The 18,667-nt window shown below is 42.0% G+C and overlaps 2 protein-coding genes across 3 annotated transcripts; both read left to right on the top strand.

Moving 5' to 3' along the window:
• The first annotated feature begins 391 nt into the window (after positions 1–391).
• ugt5a1 (UDP glucuronosyltransferase 5 family, polypeptide A1) lies at positions 392–3,995 on the top strand. Of its 2 annotated transcripts, XM_056271019.1 has the most exons (3): positions 398–478; positions 938–990; positions 2,293–3,995. In XM_056271019.1, exon 3 carries the CDS (start codon positions 2,306–2,308, stop codon positions 3,881–3,883), a length of 1,578 nt encoding a protein of 525 aa, XP_056126994.1. In that variant the 5' UTR covers positions 398–478; positions 938–990; positions 2,293–2,305; the 3' UTR covers positions 3,884–3,995. The 2 variants fall into 2 exon arrangements, with proteins under 2 accessions (XP_056126993.1, XP_056126994.1); XM_056271018.1 differs by lacking the exon at positions 938–990 and having other exon boundaries at positions 392–478.
• LOC130104460 (UDP-glucuronosyltransferase 2C1-like) lies at positions 397–6,249 on the top strand. Its single transcript, XM_056271020.1, has 2 exons — positions 397–478; positions 4,651–6,249. The coding sequence occupies exon 2, from the start codon at positions 4,664–4,666 to the stop codon at positions 6,236–6,238; it is 1,575 nt and encodes a 524-aa protein (XP_056126995.1). The 5' UTR covers positions 397–478; positions 4,651–4,663; the 3' UTR covers positions 6,239–6,249.
• The last annotated feature ends 12,418 nt before the right edge of the window (positions 6,250–18,667 follow it).

Genomic DNA, 18,667 nt, shown 5'->3' with positions numbered 1-18,667 from the left:
CTCAGATTATCTTTTATTCTTTCTGCCTTTTACACAACTGACACGAACAATACCACCCGTTTAGTTCAGTTCAGTTCAGTTGTCCCCTGGAATGTTCTGGAATGGTGGGAGTGTAGCCTGATCTTCAGTCTTTACAAGCCAGACATTTAATCTGAAGTATCATGTGAACTTCTAGTGTGTGTAGTGTAAAATCAAAGAATTTTCTTTTTTTGTATCCGATAGCATTTCATTTCGGCTGGTTGTAGCAAATCATGGTTTAAAAACAGGGTCCAGAGATCTTTGACCCATAATGACTGTGGCATTGTTTAACTGCCCAGCATCAAGGCACCTGATAGGCTTTTGCTGTGCTCATTCATTCAAAGGTACCTTTCACCTAAATGCACTTGATAAGCTCAAGCTTTGCAGGATAAATTTGTTCACGGTTTTGGACGCTACACTGTGCCAAGGTGAACTTCAAGGAGTAGTTGCAGATTGTCAGGTGAGGATTGAAATATTCCTAAAATAGAATTCTCTCAAAATAGAATTTGCTCTGACAAAGTACAAATTCTTTCTTGGTCAGTCCATATATCAGATTTCCATTCTGCTCTTAGTTCATTATGTAATAATTGGCCTTTTATTATTGTGTGAACAGTATTTATTTTTGACTTTGTTCAACCAAATTCAGCTTCACAGAACTTTTTCCAGCTTTCCATCAGAAGTGAGATTTGTAAAAAGCTAAGTATCATTGTTAAGTGCTAAGTTTTGTGATTTTTTTTAATACTTTTTAACTTATAAGAAAAATGTACATGTTGTTGGTTTCAGAAAATGTCAAACGAACACTGTTTTTACCATGAAAGGTGAATGCACATATTGCAAGGTATTGTTAGCATGTACTCTATTGGAGCTTTTTTCCAGATGTTGTAGCATGTGTGAACGATTCCATATCTTTGATTCTTAGGAAGCTCTCAGCATATAACACTATAACAAATAGACAATTTAGATATACACAAGGTGAGACCCTCTTACTTTATTCCTGCAAACACTGTGGCCCATGCCACAATTACACTTTACTTCAGTAGACCTGCTTTGCATTTAAGGGTTTTTACAAGGTTCAACATCGATGCCAAGAGAACCAAATCATTGGAATTACCAAAGTTTCTTAGTTTGGTGGCATATATGCACAATTTTGATGTATTTAGTGGCAAATAAAATGGATATCCAAGCAGAACTTTATATTCCACTTTGTTTTCAACGTGAAATATTATGAATTATTATTATTATAAACACGTGAATTTCACATGTGCAAAAACATGAAACACATACTTTGCACATGCATGGGAAACATGGTTTTGGAACAGTTCCCATGTGGGAAAAAAAAATGGGAAATTCATGTGGTTTTTACTGGACAAATATAAATTCTTCGGCAAAATGGCCCAGATGTTATTCTGTAAGTCAAAAGTCTAACAGATCAATAACAGCAAATATTAGACTTGTAGAGCAGAATGAATTTGTATCACTATCATTGGCATCACTGGTATCCAAATGTAATGTACACTGAGAAGAAATATTGTAATTTTAACTGGAAAAGACTGTAAAAATGCTACAGTAAATACCTGTTAATAGGTTTACAGTAAGTTCCTGTACTATATACGGAGAAAAACTGTAATACACTGTAAGAACCCTTTTTGAAAGCAAAAAGAACAAATCAACTTATAATTTATTGTAGATTACAATTCACTGTGTGACAGCTCACATTTGATGTTTTTTTATTTTAATAATTACGTTTCTTATAATTTTTCGGTCGGTTATGTACATAGGCTTTTATATCACATATTATGTTGTTAAATGATTGTTTATTGCATTGTTTGAGTGTCATGTTTGTTATCATGATGGTGTCTTGAATTTATGTACATGACTCTGGTGCATCTTCTATATATTAATATGTGCATCAGCTTGTTGAAAAACTACTTGTGATGAACACTGATTCATCATGTGGTTTTCTCTTTACCACCAGTGTTATGACGGATGTCAGTATATGTAAAAAGTACAAAACAGTGACAACATGGCCTTGCTAATTCAGCAGAAATGGCTGTTGGATTTACTGGTTTAAAATGTTTTTTTTTGTTTTGTAAAAAAAAATTACAGTTTAAATTGAAAAATGTTCAGGTTGTCCTGTAAATATTTTACTGTATTTTTAAATAATTATTCTGGATGTGTAAGATAATTCTACAGAGTAAAATAAGCTGGCTTTTGTTTTTCCTGGTCCTTTCTCTTCTGTTTCCCTTCATTCTTTCTTCTCTTTTGTTTTTAAAGGTTGTGTAAGAAGATGCGTCATTCAGCACCTCTCGTTTTGTTGTCGCTCTTATGCGTATTATTTGGAATAGATGGTGGCAAAGTGTTAGTATTTCCACTGGATGGAAGTCACTGGGTGAACATGAAGGTCCTGATCGAGGAATTACACTCACGAGGTCACAACATGACGGTGCTTAGAGCCTCCAACAGCTGGTATATCAAGAAAGAGTCTCCTTTCTACAATTCCATCACCATTCAAAACACAGGAGGATTTGATGAGGACTTTTTTGGTTTAATGATCAGCCGTCTCCTGAAGATCAAAAGAGAAGGACATTCCGTTTGGAACCGCATTCAGCTGGAGTACGAAATCATCATGAAGTTTAAAAGCATGCATGAAGATATGTTGCAGATGATGGAGAGAATATTAGAAGATGAAAAAATGATAAACTCAGTCCAAGATGCTAAATACGACGTGGTGCTAGCAGACCCAGCTTCTGGAGGCGGTGCAATCCTAGCTTACAAGTTTAATATTCCTTTAGTTTTCAACGTTCGGTGGACGATTCATGGAGAGGGACATTTCGCCATTGCTCCTTCCCCCCTGTCTTATGTCCCTGTCCCAGGAGTAGAGCTAACAGACAAGATGTCATTCCTTCAACGTGTCAAGAATGTTTTGACCTACTTTTTCACCCAGTTCCAGATTGCAATCATAGCTGAACCTACCTATTCTTCTTTTTGTCGCAAACATTTTGGCCCCAACGTTCATTATTTTTCCCTTTTCCAGGATGCAGATATCTGGCTCATGAGAAATGACTTTACCTTCGAATTTCCAAGACCCACAATGCCCAATATCGTCTATATGGGCGGCTTCCAGTGCAAACCTGCCAAGCCACTTCCAGCTGATCTTGAGGAGTTTGTGCGGAGCTCAGGAGATCATGGAGTCATCGTCATGTCTCTAGGCACCCTTATTGCTCAGCTTCCACAAGACGTCACCAATGACATAGCAGCGGCATTTGCTCAGCTTCCTCAAAAAGTGATTTGGAGATATACAGGACCTCGACCTGTGACCCTTGGTAACAATACCTTACTTGTGGACTGGCTCCCCCAGAATGACCTGCTTGGACATCCTCAAACTAAAGTGTTTGTGGCACATGGAGGCACCAATGGAGTTCAGGAAGCCATCTATCATGGGATTCCCATTTTGGGTGTACCATTAGTGTTTGATCAGCCAGACAATCTCTTCAGAATGGAATCGAAGGGAACAGCAAAGATTGTAGATATTGCGACTCTGGACGGGAATGTGTTTCTAGAGGCATTAAAAGAGGTTCTGCATAACCCATCTTACAGGGAGAACATGCAGAGACTGTCCAGACTGCATCACGACCAGCCAATGAAACCTCTTGATCGTGCCGTCTTCTGGATTGAGTTTGTCATGAGGAATAGAGGAGCCCCTCATTTACGAACACAGTCTTTCAGAATGTCCTGGATTGAGTACTACTCTATAGATGTTATTTTGACTCTAACGGCGACACTTTTCATATTTGCATTTTTGATTATATATGTGATTCGATATCTTTTTAGAGTTCTGTTCAGAAAGAAAGTAAAATGTGCATGATGTGTAACTACTGTATGAGTTCGTTGTAGAAAAAATTCAAGCATTTACTGCTAATTTTGTACGGACTAGTTAGAGCTGCATTTATTCTCGGTCGAATCTTGAGCCTCAATAGATGTAATAGATCACACATACTTGGACAGACAGATGAAGACTGTATCTTGACGATGATAAAACCCACTGTAAATCCATTATGACTGTGTAAATGCACTTATTGAAGCTGTGATTGACTTCAGATTATGAAGCAATAAATAACTGAATAACTGTCTAATTGTACAGATCTAACTGAAATATTACAGATTTCTTCTCCCTCTTCCAGAATGCTGACATGATTTCATGATTTTTTTTCACCCTCTTCCATGATGCCATCAAATCATTGGTCATTTGTGCCAACTGCATTCCGTAAATTTTATTGCACTTTTCCACTGTATGGTAGCTTTGTACGGCTCACTGTTGGGGGTTTTCCACTGTGTACAGTACCTAGTACCTGGTAATTATATCTTTAGAGTTATCGTCCTTGGTGTGAACCTCTATAGTTGAATCAGTATGAGACTTTTTTGATTGTTTTAAATGATTAGTTCACCTAAAAATGTTATTTGTTTCATCATTTACTAACCCTAATGTCGTTCCAAATCTGTATGACTTTATATCTTCTGCCCTACTACCTTGCAGTTTTACAGATTATTTCAGGACAATGATATTGTATTTATCATTGTATTTGTGAAATCTTGTGTACTCTTTTAATTCGGTTATATTCTTTCTTATCAAAGGTGGTCAATTAAGATGCATCACTCCACCATTCTTGGTTTGTTCATCCTGTTATCTGCTCTGTCAAGATCTTATGCTGGTAAAGTTCTGGTCGTCCCTGTGGATGGAAGTCATTGGATTAATATGAAGGTCCTAATTGTGGAGTTGCATTCAAAAGGTCACAATATCACCGTGGTCCGGGGGTCTAGCAGCTGGTACATTGAGGAAAAGTCTCCTCTCTACACTTCCATTACGGTGGACACTGGCGAATTTGACGATGACTTCATGGAGAAGTTTCTCCCTCACATACTGAAAATGCAGAGACAAGGAAGATCATTTTGGAATGAAATGGCACTTGCTGATGAAACTTATAGGAGGTTTACAGAAATTCATCAGCAAATATGCAATATGACAGCTACAATGTTTGAAAACGAGACCTTGATGAATTCACTGAAAGATGCTGCATATGACATTGTTCTGACGGATCCTGCTTTTGGAGGTGGAGTGTTACTGGCACACCGTCTTGACCTCCCTCTTGTGTTTAATGTCCGCTGGACCATGTACGGAGAAGCCCATTTTGATATAGCTCCATCTCCTCTCTCATATATACCTGTTACAGGGTTACAGCTAACCGACAAGATGACTTTCATTCAGAGAGTAATGAACGTGATGACATATATAATGATTCTTTATAAAAATTCCAAATACTTTGGTTCTCCTTACCAAGAGTTCGCACAGAAATATTTTGGCCCCAATGTCGATTTCTTCTCCCTCCTCCAGAATGCTGACATGTGGCTAATGAGAAACGACTTCACGTTTGAGTTTCCACGACCCACAATGCCAAATGTCGTCTACATGGGTGGCTTCCAGTGCAACCCAGCTAAGCCCCTTCCAGATGATTTGGAGAAATTTGTACAGAGCTCAGGAGAGCCTGGGGTCATCATCATGACTTTAGGAACTGTTTTTGGTCAGCTTCTGAGTGAAATCAATGATGATATTGCTGCCGCTTTTGCCCAACTGCCTCAAAAGGTTATTTGGAGACACACAGGACCACGGCCTGCCAATCTTGGTAATAACACATTGATTGTGGACTGGCTCCCCCAGAATGACCTGCTTGGACATCCTCAAACTAAAGTGTTTGTGGCACATGGAGGCACCAATGGAGTTCAGGAAGCCATCTATCATGGGATTCCCATTGTTGGCATTCCTTTAGCTTTTGATCAACCTGACAATCTTTCCAGGATGCAAGCAAAGGGAACAGCAAAGATTGTAGATATTGCAACTCTGGACAGGAATGTGTTTCTAGAGGCATTAAAGGAGGTTCTGCATAACCCATCTTACAGGGAGAACATGCAGAGACTGTCCAGACTGCATCACGACCAGCCAATGAAACCTCTTGATCGTGCCGTCTTCTGGATTGAGTTTGTCATGAGGAATAGAGGAGCCCCTCATTTACGAACACAGTCTTTCAGAATGTCCTGGATTGAGTACTACTCTATAGATGTTATTTTGACTTTACTGGCAACAGTTTTTATATTTGCATTTGTGACTGTTTATACAATTAGATATTTTTGTCTAGTTGTATTCAGAAAGAAGGTGAAACGTGAATAATAGTGGCTGGAAATATCCAACGCGTTCTCATCCCGAGGCGTCATATACGACGCTTTTGCCAAAGCGTACATATCCTACGCACATGGCACCCTTTAGCGTCAATATAACACGCACAGAGAATGGGTAGGTTTAGGTCTGGGGTAGGGTTAGGGTTAGACCACTAGGAGGCGCCTTCTGCCCCATATATATCTGCGTCTCATATTTACGCTAAAGGGTGCCATGTGGGTAGGATATGTACGCTTTGGCAAAAGCGTCGTATATGACGCCTTGGGATGAGGACGGGCTCAAATATCAGTTCATTTGAAATGTTTCCAGATTGTTTCCTGACAGCATGTGTTTTCGTGAATCTTAATTTTTTTTTTAAACATTTAAATATATTAAAGAAACTGCTTTGTTTAGTCCAATGCATTTTTTAAATAATCATTTAGAACTAATTCAAAAATCTCTATACTGTGTTTCAAGCAACATTTTTGCTCTTAGTGTACCACAATCTATATAAGTAGGACTTGCTACAGACAAATATCATTCACATCTATCAGTGACAGTACAAGGGCTCAAATTAATCCCAATCATTATAATTCAATTTGGTTTTGTGTTTATGATTGAATCAACATAATTGTGAATGACTTCTCTGTAAGCTTTTGCTGAACTCTTATCTGACAGTTTTATGAAAATAAACACCCTGTAATAAAGAGGCTGTGATCATGTGTACATGATATGTTATCACCCCCTGACTCTTATACATAGTGAGACTGTGTAAAATCGGTCATTGAAGCAAACTACAGTGACTTACAGATGTAACATCTAACCTTATTACTGAAGTGGCATTTCTTGATGGGAAGGGATAAGTTAACCCTTAAATGCATTAATGTTTCGCCAATCATTATTACATATTCGGGTCTTTAGCGACCCGGATCTATATCTAACACGGATGGATCTCTACCTGTCCCAATAATATAAAACCTCTCCTGATATAAGAGTAACAATTACATAATCATTCAAATAAAGCATGTTTTGTTGCTTTTTGGAGCTTGGAAGGGTTCAGTTTGAGCAGATGTTTTATACCATCATTACTGTCCTCTTCAGAGCTCATTGATGATCTCAAACATATTCTCAAAACTATCATTTTCAACATCTTCAAAATCAATATTTTGATTGCTGACGGCTTCTTCACCAGATCCATCATAAAGTGACAGAGACACTAATATTGAATTGCATTCAGTACTTGCTCTGCAGTTAATCCCTGAACCATTTCAAGTTTTGCTGATGATACTTCCTATTATTTTGTTTTCTGCCTGTGGTAACTATGAGTGAAACATCATTGTGTATCAGACATTGCCACCTTAAAGGTAATTGCACTTATTCCATACCTGTCAACACTCCGGTTTTCCCGGTTTTCTCACGTTTTTTTTTAGCCCTATCTCCCGGACCCCTCCCGGTTTGTTATTTCTCCCGGGAAACTCCCGTAATTTGCATGGCCCAAACTCCTTTATGAATAATCGGACCAATATGTTTGTCTAATGTTGACCAGTTGCCAGATCTTGTATTAAATGCATTATATTCACGTAAATGAGCCCCTCATTTACGAACACAGTCTTTCCGAATGTCCTGGATTGAGTACTACTCTATAGATGTTATTTGGACTTTACTGGCAACAGTTTTTTTTTATATTTGCATTTGTGACTGTTTATACAATTAGGTATTTTTGTCTAGTTGTATTCAGAAAGAAGGTGAAATGTGAATAATAGTGGCTGGAAATATCAGTTCATTTGAAATGTTTCCAGATTGTTTCCTGACAGCATGTGTTTTTGTGAATCTTAAATTATTTGAAACATTAACTGGATTTTAGTCCAATGCATGAGACTTCAATATTAATTCAATATTCTCTATATTGTTTGTTATAAGCTGCATTTTTTTTAATGTACAAGAATATGTGGAATATATATATATATATATATATATATATATATATATATATATATATATATATATATATATATTTAGGACTCGCTACAAATATAATTCACATCTATCCGTGACAGTACAAGGGCTCAAATGAATCCCCTACATTATAATTAGTTTCGTTTTTGTGTTTATGATTGAGTCAACAGAATTGTGAATGACTTTTCTGTATAAGCTTTTGCTGAACTCTTATCTGACAAAGTTTTCTGAACACCCTGCAATTAAAGAGGCATCTGGTCATGAGTTCATGATGATATGTTATCACTCCCTGACTCTAAAATCTGTCATCTTTTCCACCATCGAGCCTAAAGGTTCTAAGAACGGTTCCAATTATATTTCCACTTGAGCCTGGTACGGCACTGTGCGATTACAAAATGTTCTCGCCCCGGAATTCTCAGCATGGTTAGCTAATTACCAATCAGCCAATTTCTCTGTAAGTGCGCTATTTGAGGTTTGTAAAGACAGAAGGACAGAAGACGTTTGAATAACAACTGAACGAGGTCAGGGTCAGTCATCAACCTGACCTCGCCAAGGTCAGAATAATCATAGAGTTAAATTCACTTTTACAATCATAATCAAAGTTATGAGTATCAAACCTTAGGAAAAAACTGTTCAAGTCATTTGCCTTTTTGATGCAAAGAGCCTCTTTTTTTGCTGGTTGCATATTTGTTATATATATTTTTTTAATTGAATTACACATCCTTTTGGGCTTAGACTTGTTAAAAGTTCTCTTCTACAATTTTTTTTTAATGTATTTTCCTTGCTACTTTATGCAACTGATTCAATTCTTTCTGAACCGATTTTAGTGCTACATGGTTGTGGTTTTCCTGTTAATGTAATGTTTTATCTCCTTTGTGATATAAAGTTTGTTAATTGGGTAAATAGTTACCTGTTTTTTAGTCACCACATTATCTGTACAGATATATACATAGTCAGTTATTACTTCTGGTTTCATCCATGTCAGCGCCATAAAAAATATCCCTCTCAGTACATAAGAACCAGCCTTTCAGAGACTCAATGCTGATTTCCAACCACACTGACAGATCTTTAGTCACTGGTTTAGAACTCTTCAAGACTGTCCTGTATGTTGGAATGGTGGAAAGATAATCACTTTGTGATCAGAACTTGCCAATGGGGCTTTGATTTTGCTTTACAAGCTTTCTTTACATACTCATTGCATTTGTCTAAAATTTCATTTTCTCTTAACATATTGTTCCAAACCAAATATAGTTCCAGTTTGCAGTTGTTGAAGTCTCCCAGTATAAAAACAGGTGCACTGGGTGTACGACTTTGTTGAACATATAGTCATTCATTTGCTCCAGCTCTTATTGCATAACCAGAGGGTGGAACATAAACCCCACAGATGTTGATATTCCCAAATTCTCTCTGTGAATAAAAAGGCCTTAAACTTAAGCAAAGCAGCAGTTCAACATCGGAATCACGTGGCTCTCACTGTGAGCCTTCATTCATAAACATGCACACTCCTCCACCTCAGTTCCTGACACTGCTCGACAACAGGTTATAATGAAACAAAGATCGGCTTTAAAATTCTGTCAATTTAATTGTGTAAATGTGTTTACGTGAACCGAACATTCTCTTTACTAGGCTACTAGTTAATAGTAGGCCTAAATAAGCACGGATTAGCATTGGAAGGTAGCTATATGTTGAAAGATAGGTTACACTACAACCGAAATATTTATCATGTCTCATAATCGATCGATCAATCAATGTTTCAACCGCGGAAAAACGTCATGTAACGTTACATTTAGCCTACCTCAGGAAAGCCATTCAATGACCATAGCATATAGTAGGCCTATTGCTAGAAAAATTAACTAGAGTAGCCTATATTTTGCTAAATATAGGCTATGCACTATTACACATTTATATTTTTACTCATATCATTAAAATAGCCTACTATAACGTTATTATTGTGAATATTATATTATTATTATTATAGTTATTTCATTTGTTCATTTTAACATTTAATAATATTACCATATGTCCATACTAATCTGACTGTTTACAGCATAGGCTATAGAGATTTTTTTCCTGTGAAAAATTAACAAGTAGCTATACTGTAGGCTACCTGATATTTCCAAATTAATCGATATTGAATCAAGACTGGAATCAAATTGAAATCGTGAAATTTGTATCAAGCACTAATAAAACAGTAGAGCCTATATGTAAACATTGATTGTAACTTAATGAAATTCTGTTTAGTTACCAATGTTTTGACAATCACAACACTTATTGTGATGCAATTATTATTATTCTTTTTTTTTTGTTACATTTTTACATTATTTTTCTGGAAATAATGAATTGGAAAAAGTTTAAAGTCCCTGTAAAGTCAACTTGAAGTATGTGTTCTGAGTTTGTCATATCACAGAAAAATTTGTTATTAGACACCCAGCCAAATTTGAATGATAAAAAAATCTGGCAAGTAGGCTACATAAAATAAGCTATCAAAATCTTGAAAAAATGAGCAGTAGTCTCTGCTCTCAAACGCTGGGGGCGTGTCCGTTGGCTGCGCTGAAACCATGCCCACTCGTGGTAAAGCTGCCGTCGCCACAATCAACTGTCACCCTACAACAGGTGTTGTGCCTAATTCCGACCCACCGGCTGAAGACTACCCCCCTTCGCGTGCACGCGGACAGTACCCTGGACAGTACCGCCGTGTTTCCTGTAGATGGCAGTTAAAACACGCAATGTTCGGTCAAATGCTTCACTGATCCCTACTCCAAACGTTCAAATTGAAGAAAATCTATGGATTTTCCTGTAGATGGCAGTATAAACTCAGAAACGTAATGAATTGCTTTTCAACCCTAATCGTAGAGGAGACTGGCATGTCCGTTGCAAATCTCTTTTGATAAATGTGTTTTGGCTCATATTGCCACTTACAACGAAATGTTTATAATACTCCAATAAACTTATGAACTAAAATAATAATAAAATTATTGGGGGGGGGGGGGGGGGGGGGGGGGGGGTATTATTTGGGCAGGTCTGTTTTTACCCACCTGCCTGGATTATACCCCCCTATTTCTTCTCTCTAAATACACAAATGGTTCCTAAAATGGGTCTGATACACCTACACCAGCAATACTGTGTGTAAAATGCTACATTTCCCTCTATTAGCATGGGCAGATTTAGTTATAAGGGGGGTATTATTTGGGCAGGCCCGTTTTTACCCACCTGCCTGGATTACACCCCCCTATTTCTTCTCTCTAAATACACAAATGGTTCCTAAAATGGGTCTGATACACCTACACCAGCAATACTGTGTGTAAAATACTACATTTCACTCTATTATCATGGGCAGATTTAGTTTTTAGGGTGGTATTATTTGGGCAGGTCTGTTTTTACTGCCTGTATTACACCCCCCTATTTCTTCTCTCTAAATACACAAATGGTTCCTAAAATGGGTCTGATACACCTACACCATCAATACTGTGTGTAAAATGCTACATTTCACTCAATTAGCATGGGCAGATTTAGTTATAAGGGGATTTAGTTATAGACCAATTTTCAGTTGGTAAACATGGTGACGTTTTTATGTGGGCGGAGCTTAGGTGGTGGCAGAACGATCCCTCTGGCCGCTTCACTAACGTAAAGTCTGCAAGTTTTGTTAGCTTGTTTTTAACAATGACTGGAGAAAATCCGATTTTATCTTAATGTGCAAGGTCACTCACTGTCCAGGACCGCGATTGTTATTTGCAAAAGTTAATTTTAACGGACGGAACCAGATTGGCTGACCCGTACACTCATTGAGGATCTGACAGGATTAACGTTAACGCTACCTCCGGTTGAGTGGCCTGACATCTACACCAACCTGATAGAGAAACGGAGGGCATATAAATCTTTAGATGCCTATAACTATGTGCTGAATGGTGATGTGCAAGACGTGTGTGTACGATCCGCAGTTCTGCCTAGCCAGCGCCATGAAGACGACAATGTAAAGAGTGACATTACGGTGCAATTTTAATGAGGTGAATATTTTCTAGAAATAAAAAATTGCAGATAAAGCATATTAATGTTTCATTGATTCTTGCACCCAACAACACAACAAGATGACATTTAATAATAATAAGAATAATTTAAGATCCTTATTTTGTAGCCAAATCTGTGCTGGTTCGTATTCACCGCCTCCAGTTTTCCCTTTGTTCTGCCACCAGCTAGCGCTGTGACGTAACTGTGACGTCGGCTGGAAATTGGGGGGGGTATTATTTGGGCAGGTCCGTTTTTACCCACCTGCCTGGATTATACTACCCCACCCCCACCATTCTTCTGTTTTTTTTTGTTGTTTTTGTTTTAAAAAAATAAATTAAGAGTTATTCTAATTTATTTGGTCAAATTGCAATAATAGTTAGCAATGTGTTTCTGTGCAGTGTGTCATCCCCTCAAGTATCACATACACTGTAAATGTAATCATTAATAAAGAGTTAAAAAACAAATCTCTTTAACTAGGACTTCTTTTTTTCGTTTTCATTTGGTTTTGTTGTATTTTGAACATTAAGCGTGATTTTGTTATTCTGTAAAAATGTCAATATGAATTGAATATTAATGTCTAGAAAGTCTATTATTGTCAGTGTAATAAAATAAAACGTACTCGGTTACCTAACGTAACCTCGGTTCTCTCTAGAGAGGTTCTCTCGTATTGCGTAAGTTTAGCTTACGCAACGGGTAAAGTTCATCTTTGCTCGAGATATTGAAGCCAAAATTATCCTTAATTTTGTATATATTGTCAACGCAGTGCAGCAGCTGCAGACCTAAAGCAGGCTATCTAGCGTGCTCATTGGCTGCCTTGCGGCAACTGCAGCAGCCTACCAGTGAGCCTGGCTTGACGTCACGCCCAATGGTGGCGCTTCGCGCCCACTACGCGTCACAGCCCGCGCAAAGGGGTGTGGCTTAGCGTATAAAAGCGGGGCTCAGAGGCTGCTTCCCTGGTTTTCATGATCTGAAGCGAAAATCGCTCGAGGCGCTAGCACGGCCGGTTACGCAATACTCGTTCCCTCTCTAGAGGGAACCGAGGTTACATTAGGTAACCGAGTACGTTCTCTTACGAGAGGTTCTCTCGTATTGCGTAAGTTTAGCTTACGCTACGGGAACACTTTGTCAACGCCGTGCGCGCCCAGCATCCACTCTATGAGTCCCAACCCAGGGAACATTGAAAGTGGGAAATTCAGGCGGCCAGCAAGCGGGCCGACACATGTATAAACATAAGCACCCATGGGGAATGCAGAGCGGCGGCACCGGGCTGCATGTACATATATATCAACCCATATTAGTGCAGCTCAACCAGGAGAGCTAACGTTGAGGTAGCCTGCGCAACAGTGATGTGGGCAGATCATACACACATTAGACTGATAGAAGTCTGGCCTGCAAGGCGGGAACTTCCAGATTATAGAATCTCACAAATGTAGACGGGGAGGCCCAGCCCGACGCCATACAGATGTCGTAAATGGAAATTCCACTGGACCATGCCCACGACGAGGCCATGCCTCTTGTGGAATGAGCCCTGATGCCCAGAGGGCATTGCAGACCTTTTGACGCGTAGGCAGCAGAAATCGCGTCCACTATCCATCTGGATAGGGACTGTTTCGAGGCGGCGAGACCTTTGGTGCGTCCGCCAAACGAAACGAAGAGCTGCTCGGAGCGTCTGAAGGGGGCGGAGCGCGTAACGTAAGCTCTCAGTGCCCTGACAGGGCAAAGGAGGCTGTCGCTGCTCACGCTGTCGGATGCTGGCAGAGCCGACAGAGAAATGACCTGCGCTCTGAAGGGAGTGCCAATCACCTTCGGGACATAGCCATGTCTCGGTTTGAGGATGACTTTAGAGTCATTCGGGCCAAACTCAAGGCACGCTGTGCTAACAGATAGCGCGTGTAAGTCCCCCACATGTTTAACTGATGACAGAGCCAAAAGAAAACCGGTTTTGAGCGAGAGGTATTTTAGATTCGTTGAATCTAATGGTTCGAAGGGATGCATCTTTAGGGCCTCTAGGACCACGGAGAGATCCCAAATAGGAACCGAAGGTGGGCGCGGAGGGTTCATCCTTCTGGCTCCTCTTAAGAAGCGGATGACCAGCTCGTTCCTTCCTAGCAACCAGCCTTGCTTCGACTCAGCGAAGGCTGCAACGGCCGCCACGTATACTTTGAGCGTGGATGGGGACCTGCCCTTATCCAGCAGCTCTTGAAGGAAACCGAGCACCTGCAAAACCTCACCCGTTCTGGGGTCCAGATTTTTGTCGGTGCACCATTTGGAGAACACAGACCATTTAGACGCATATAGCCGTCTCGTAGAGGGGGCTCTAGATTGCGTGATCGTGTTCATAACTCCTTCTGGCAGGATAACGGGTATCCGTTGATCAACCACACGTGCAGAGACCAACGCTCTGGGTGGGGATGCCAGATCGAGCCGCAGGCTTGAGAGAGGAGGTCCCTCCTCACCGGAATCGGCCACGGGGCTGTGCGTGACAGCCGTGTTAGTTCCGGGAACCAGGTTTGGTTCTCCTCTGGGGGGAATATTATCCCTGGACAATCTGTCCGGTCCTTCGTTCAGGATCCCTGACACGTGCGTCGCTCTCAGCGAGCGTAGGAAGCACTGGGTCCAAACGAGGAGGCGTTCTGCCAGATCGCAGAGGCTCTTGGATTTGACACCGCCCTGGCGGTTCACGTAGGACACAACCGACATGTTGTCCGAGCGGACTAGAACGTGTTGGTCCTGTATGAACGGGAGGAAGCACTTCAGCGCGTTCTCGACCGCCAGCATCTCCAGACAGTTTATGTGAAGGCGTTTCTCTCGGTCTGACCACAGGCCAAAGACCGGTCTGCCCTCGAAAAGGCCGCCTCAACCTGAGTTGGAGGCGTCTGCCGAGATGATTTTCTGGTGGGAAATCGCTCCCATTGTCACCCCCTGCTGGTACCAATTGGCCGCTAACCAGGGCTGCAGAGCTGAAATGCAGCTCTGAGATATCCTGATCCGCTTGTAGCCACGCGTCCACCCCTGATGGGGTACGCGGGCGTTCAACCAGCGTTGTAGCTGGCGCATGCGCAGTAAGCCCAGCTGAAGCACTGCTGCAGCTGAGGCCATACAGCCCAGCATCCTCTGAAATTTTTTCAGGGAGGCGGTTCTGCCCTTCTGGAAAGATGCGGCTAGGTGTCGAACACGGCGCGTGCGCTCTGTCGACAGCTGAGCCTTCATAGCCACGGAGTCCAGTTCCATCTCTAAAAAGGAGATTGACTGGCTGGGCCGTAATGAGCTCTTGGTCCAGTTGACCGTGAGGCCCAATCTTTCCAAGTGACTGAGAAGCATAGTTCTGTGAGATACGAGCTCTATCTCTGACTGTGCTAGAATCAGCCAGTCATCCAAGTAGTTCAGAATTCGCACACCCTGACATCTGAGGGGGGCGAGCACCGTGTCCATGCACTTCGTAATGTACGGGGTGCCAGGGACAGGCCGAACGGGAGGACGGTGTACTGATATACCTGGCCGTCGAAGGCGAATCTCAAGAATGGCCTGTGACGGGGTATAATCTGTATCTGAAAATACGCGTCTTTCAGATCGAGAGATATAAACCAGTCCTTCGGGCGAATTTGCACGAGGATCTGCCTGGTTGTAATCATTTTGAACGGTCTCCTCATGAGAGCTTTGTTAAAAAATCTCAGATCTAATATAGGCCTCAGGCCTCCGTCCTTCTTCGGTACGAGAAAATAACGGCTGTAAAAGCCTGACTCGCTCAGAGAAGGCGGCACCGGTTCTATAGCTCCTTTGCACAGCAGTTTGGCTATTTCTGCGTGAAGTAGATGTGCTACTTTCGAAAGCCACTGTCGACTCGGTCCGAGCGTGAAAACGCGGGGGAAGGCGAGCGAACTGTAGTGCATAGCCCTGTCTTATTGTGCTTAGCACCCACTCTGAAACCCCTGGAATGGCTTCCCATTCTTGTGCATGTGTGGCCAGGGGGAGAATAGCCTCCGGGTTCCGGTCGCCGCACACTGTGGGCTTCGGGAACTGATACGGAGATGTGGGCGCGGCGTGCGTTCCCTCGGTGCTTGGATGAAGCGGCTCGCTGACAGCCGCTTAGGGCTGGTTCGCACGTAACGATCCGATTACATTGAATGGGGAGCGTTTTACAATGGCTTTCTGAAGCGCGAGCGGCACTTGAGGCGGAGCGACTGATAGTACATGCGAGCGCTCGTGAGCGAGCTCGTAGCATACATTCGCAGTCTGACCGGTATGAGTGCTTAAACACGGCGGCTCGCTGACAGCGATGGCACGCTGTTTCATATGTGACGTCCCGGTTACTTTAAACGGGGAACGTTTTCTGAGAGCTTTGTAGCGAGTGAGCGGCGCCGGAGGCGAGGCGTTTATTAGTAAGCGTGAGCGCGCTGGGGCGGGCACGTGACTTACAATCGCAGCCTGACTCATATGGGTGTCTATATGCGGTGGCTCGCTGACAGCAACAGCTGGCTGTCTATCTGAGGCGACCCGGTTACTGTGAACGGGGAGCGTGCCATGAACATTCTGTGACGCGCGAGCAGCGCCGGAGACGGTGTGTCTGTTAGTAAGAGTGAGCGCTTGTGAGCGGGCACGTGACTTACACTCATAACCTGACTTACTTGAGGTTGAAATGGCCGTGTGACAGAGCGGGCATGAGATGGACGCGAGCGCGAGTTCGCGAGCGCGATGTCTACATCTAACACTCGAGCGGCATTTGCCATCTTTATGAGAGTGGGCTCTGTGGGCCTGAGGGACACATGTTTTTGAGTGCTTGTGTGTAGGGGTGAACACTGGGACGTGGGCACATTTTCTACACGTAAAACACCATCGGCGTGAGCCGGATAACCAGCAGTGACTAGCTGTTGCATATATTACGACCCGATTGCTTTGAATGGGGAACGTCGAGTGAGCACTTGTACTGTGCGAGCGGCGCCGGAGGCGGTGTGTCTGTTACCCCTTTTCCACCAAGGCAGAGCTGGTGCTGGTTCGGAGCCAGAGCCTAGTTTCAATTCGGTTCTTTGTTTTTCCACACGCAAAGCACCAGCTCCGAACCAGGAAAAGTGGTTCTTAAGTAGCACCAAATCATTGCTGGTCTAGAACAGAGCCAAGTAAGAACCGCTTGCGTCAGGGGCTGGGGGCGGGGTTACCGTGACCAACAAGACGAATAGAAACTTGTGACCGCCATTTTTAAATAGCAGCTAGTCGAGCTAATAGCAGCTTGATTATAATATCCGTCTATGTAAGTTACGGCGAGCTGCACAAACGCGTTGGATTCCGATGTATTTTTGCAAACCCATGAGCATCCATAGTAACGCAACGTCTGTTATTGTTGATGGCTTGTTCGAGATGCATCGGAGCGGCGTGGACCGATCGGAGCTGCGGGAGTGTTTGGAGATCATACGACTCCTTGTGCTTTTGGATCGCTTTCGCAGTGCTTTGATGTCATGCGGCGATCGATCTGCGAGAAGCCGATGCATCTCGAATAGTGATCGACCGATATATCGGCCAGCCGATATATCGGGCCGATATTTGCGGTTTTTACGTGTATCGGAATCGGCCGATACGCGGCTGCTGCGTTCGCCGATAGTTTTTTCCCGGCATTATTTATAGACAGGCGTCCACAGGCAGCTCTGTGCTGCTGGAGACGCTGCAGTTCACGTGCAGACTCTGCACTGCCCCTCCCCCACTAGCAGAGTGCAACCTGCGCTTCAAGATAACGGTAACTTTTAAACTTTCAAAAAATCTTTTAACTGTTTGACTGCTGAAATATTGTCAAACACTTTGAAAATGGAAACACGTTGCTCTATAACTGTTATGTGGTTGCAACTATATAGCTAAGCAAGTTTGTGGGTCCAAATGGAAAACGCGAATGACTCGTCTATAAAACTGCTTGCTTGCCATTGTATTTAGGGAGCTGCAAATAGCTGTAGGCTATCCGATCAGTACGCATTAGGGCTGTCAATGAATATTCTAAATACGAATATATATTCGAATAGTTTCAAAAAACTGAATTTTGAAGGTGAAAATTAATATTCGAATGTGGAAAAACACGCCCGCGGTAGCAGACTAACGTTACCACAGCACAGCTCGCTCGGAGCGCTCAGTGTCGGTTCTATGTACTGTGAAACTTCAATTAATGTATTTGTTTCAATCACTGAATGAAGCCTGCTGTATACCTTAAATTGTTTGCACAAAACTCTTGATCAGCACTCAACATTTGTTTGTTGTTGTTCATTTAACCCGGTATGCGCGGAGAGCGTGAGGGTGAGTGCGAGAGAGAGAGAGAGTGCGCCTGCGAGTCCGGGCGAGCCAGAGTGAGCTCTGCGGTCTTGGCCATTAGTTGATTTACTCGTTTTTTTTGTAGTAATACGTTGTCAAATATGTTTAAACTCAAATAAGCTACTTAATACTAGTAGTTATGTCTCTTTGTATTAATTTGTCCTGTTATTGACGTAATGCGCGTCATTGACCAAATGC

This window comes from Rhinichthys klamathensis, unplaced genomic scaffold, assembly GCF_029890125.1.
Source record: "Rhinichthys klamathensis goyatoka isolate OS25496 unplaced genomic scaffold, OSU_Roscu_1.1 h1tg000310l_1, whole genome shotgun sequence".
Taxonomy (NCBI): domain Eukaryota; kingdom Metazoa; phylum Chordata; class Actinopteri; order Cypriniformes; family Leuciscidae; genus Rhinichthys; species Rhinichthys klamathensis.
Note: the sequence above shows the minus strand (reverse complement) of the source record. Positions and strands in the feature narration are given on the sequence as shown.

Bases quoted from the DNA above. Each gene is read 5' to 3' on its own strand.
- ugt5a1 (XM_056271018.1), top strand. From the start codon at position 2,306: ATGCGTCATTCAGCACCTCTCGTTTTGTTGTCGCTCTTATGCGTATTA.
- LOC130104460 (XM_056271020.1), top strand. From the start codon at position 4,664: ATGCATCACTCCACCATTCTTGGTTTGTTCATCCTGTTATCTGCTCTG.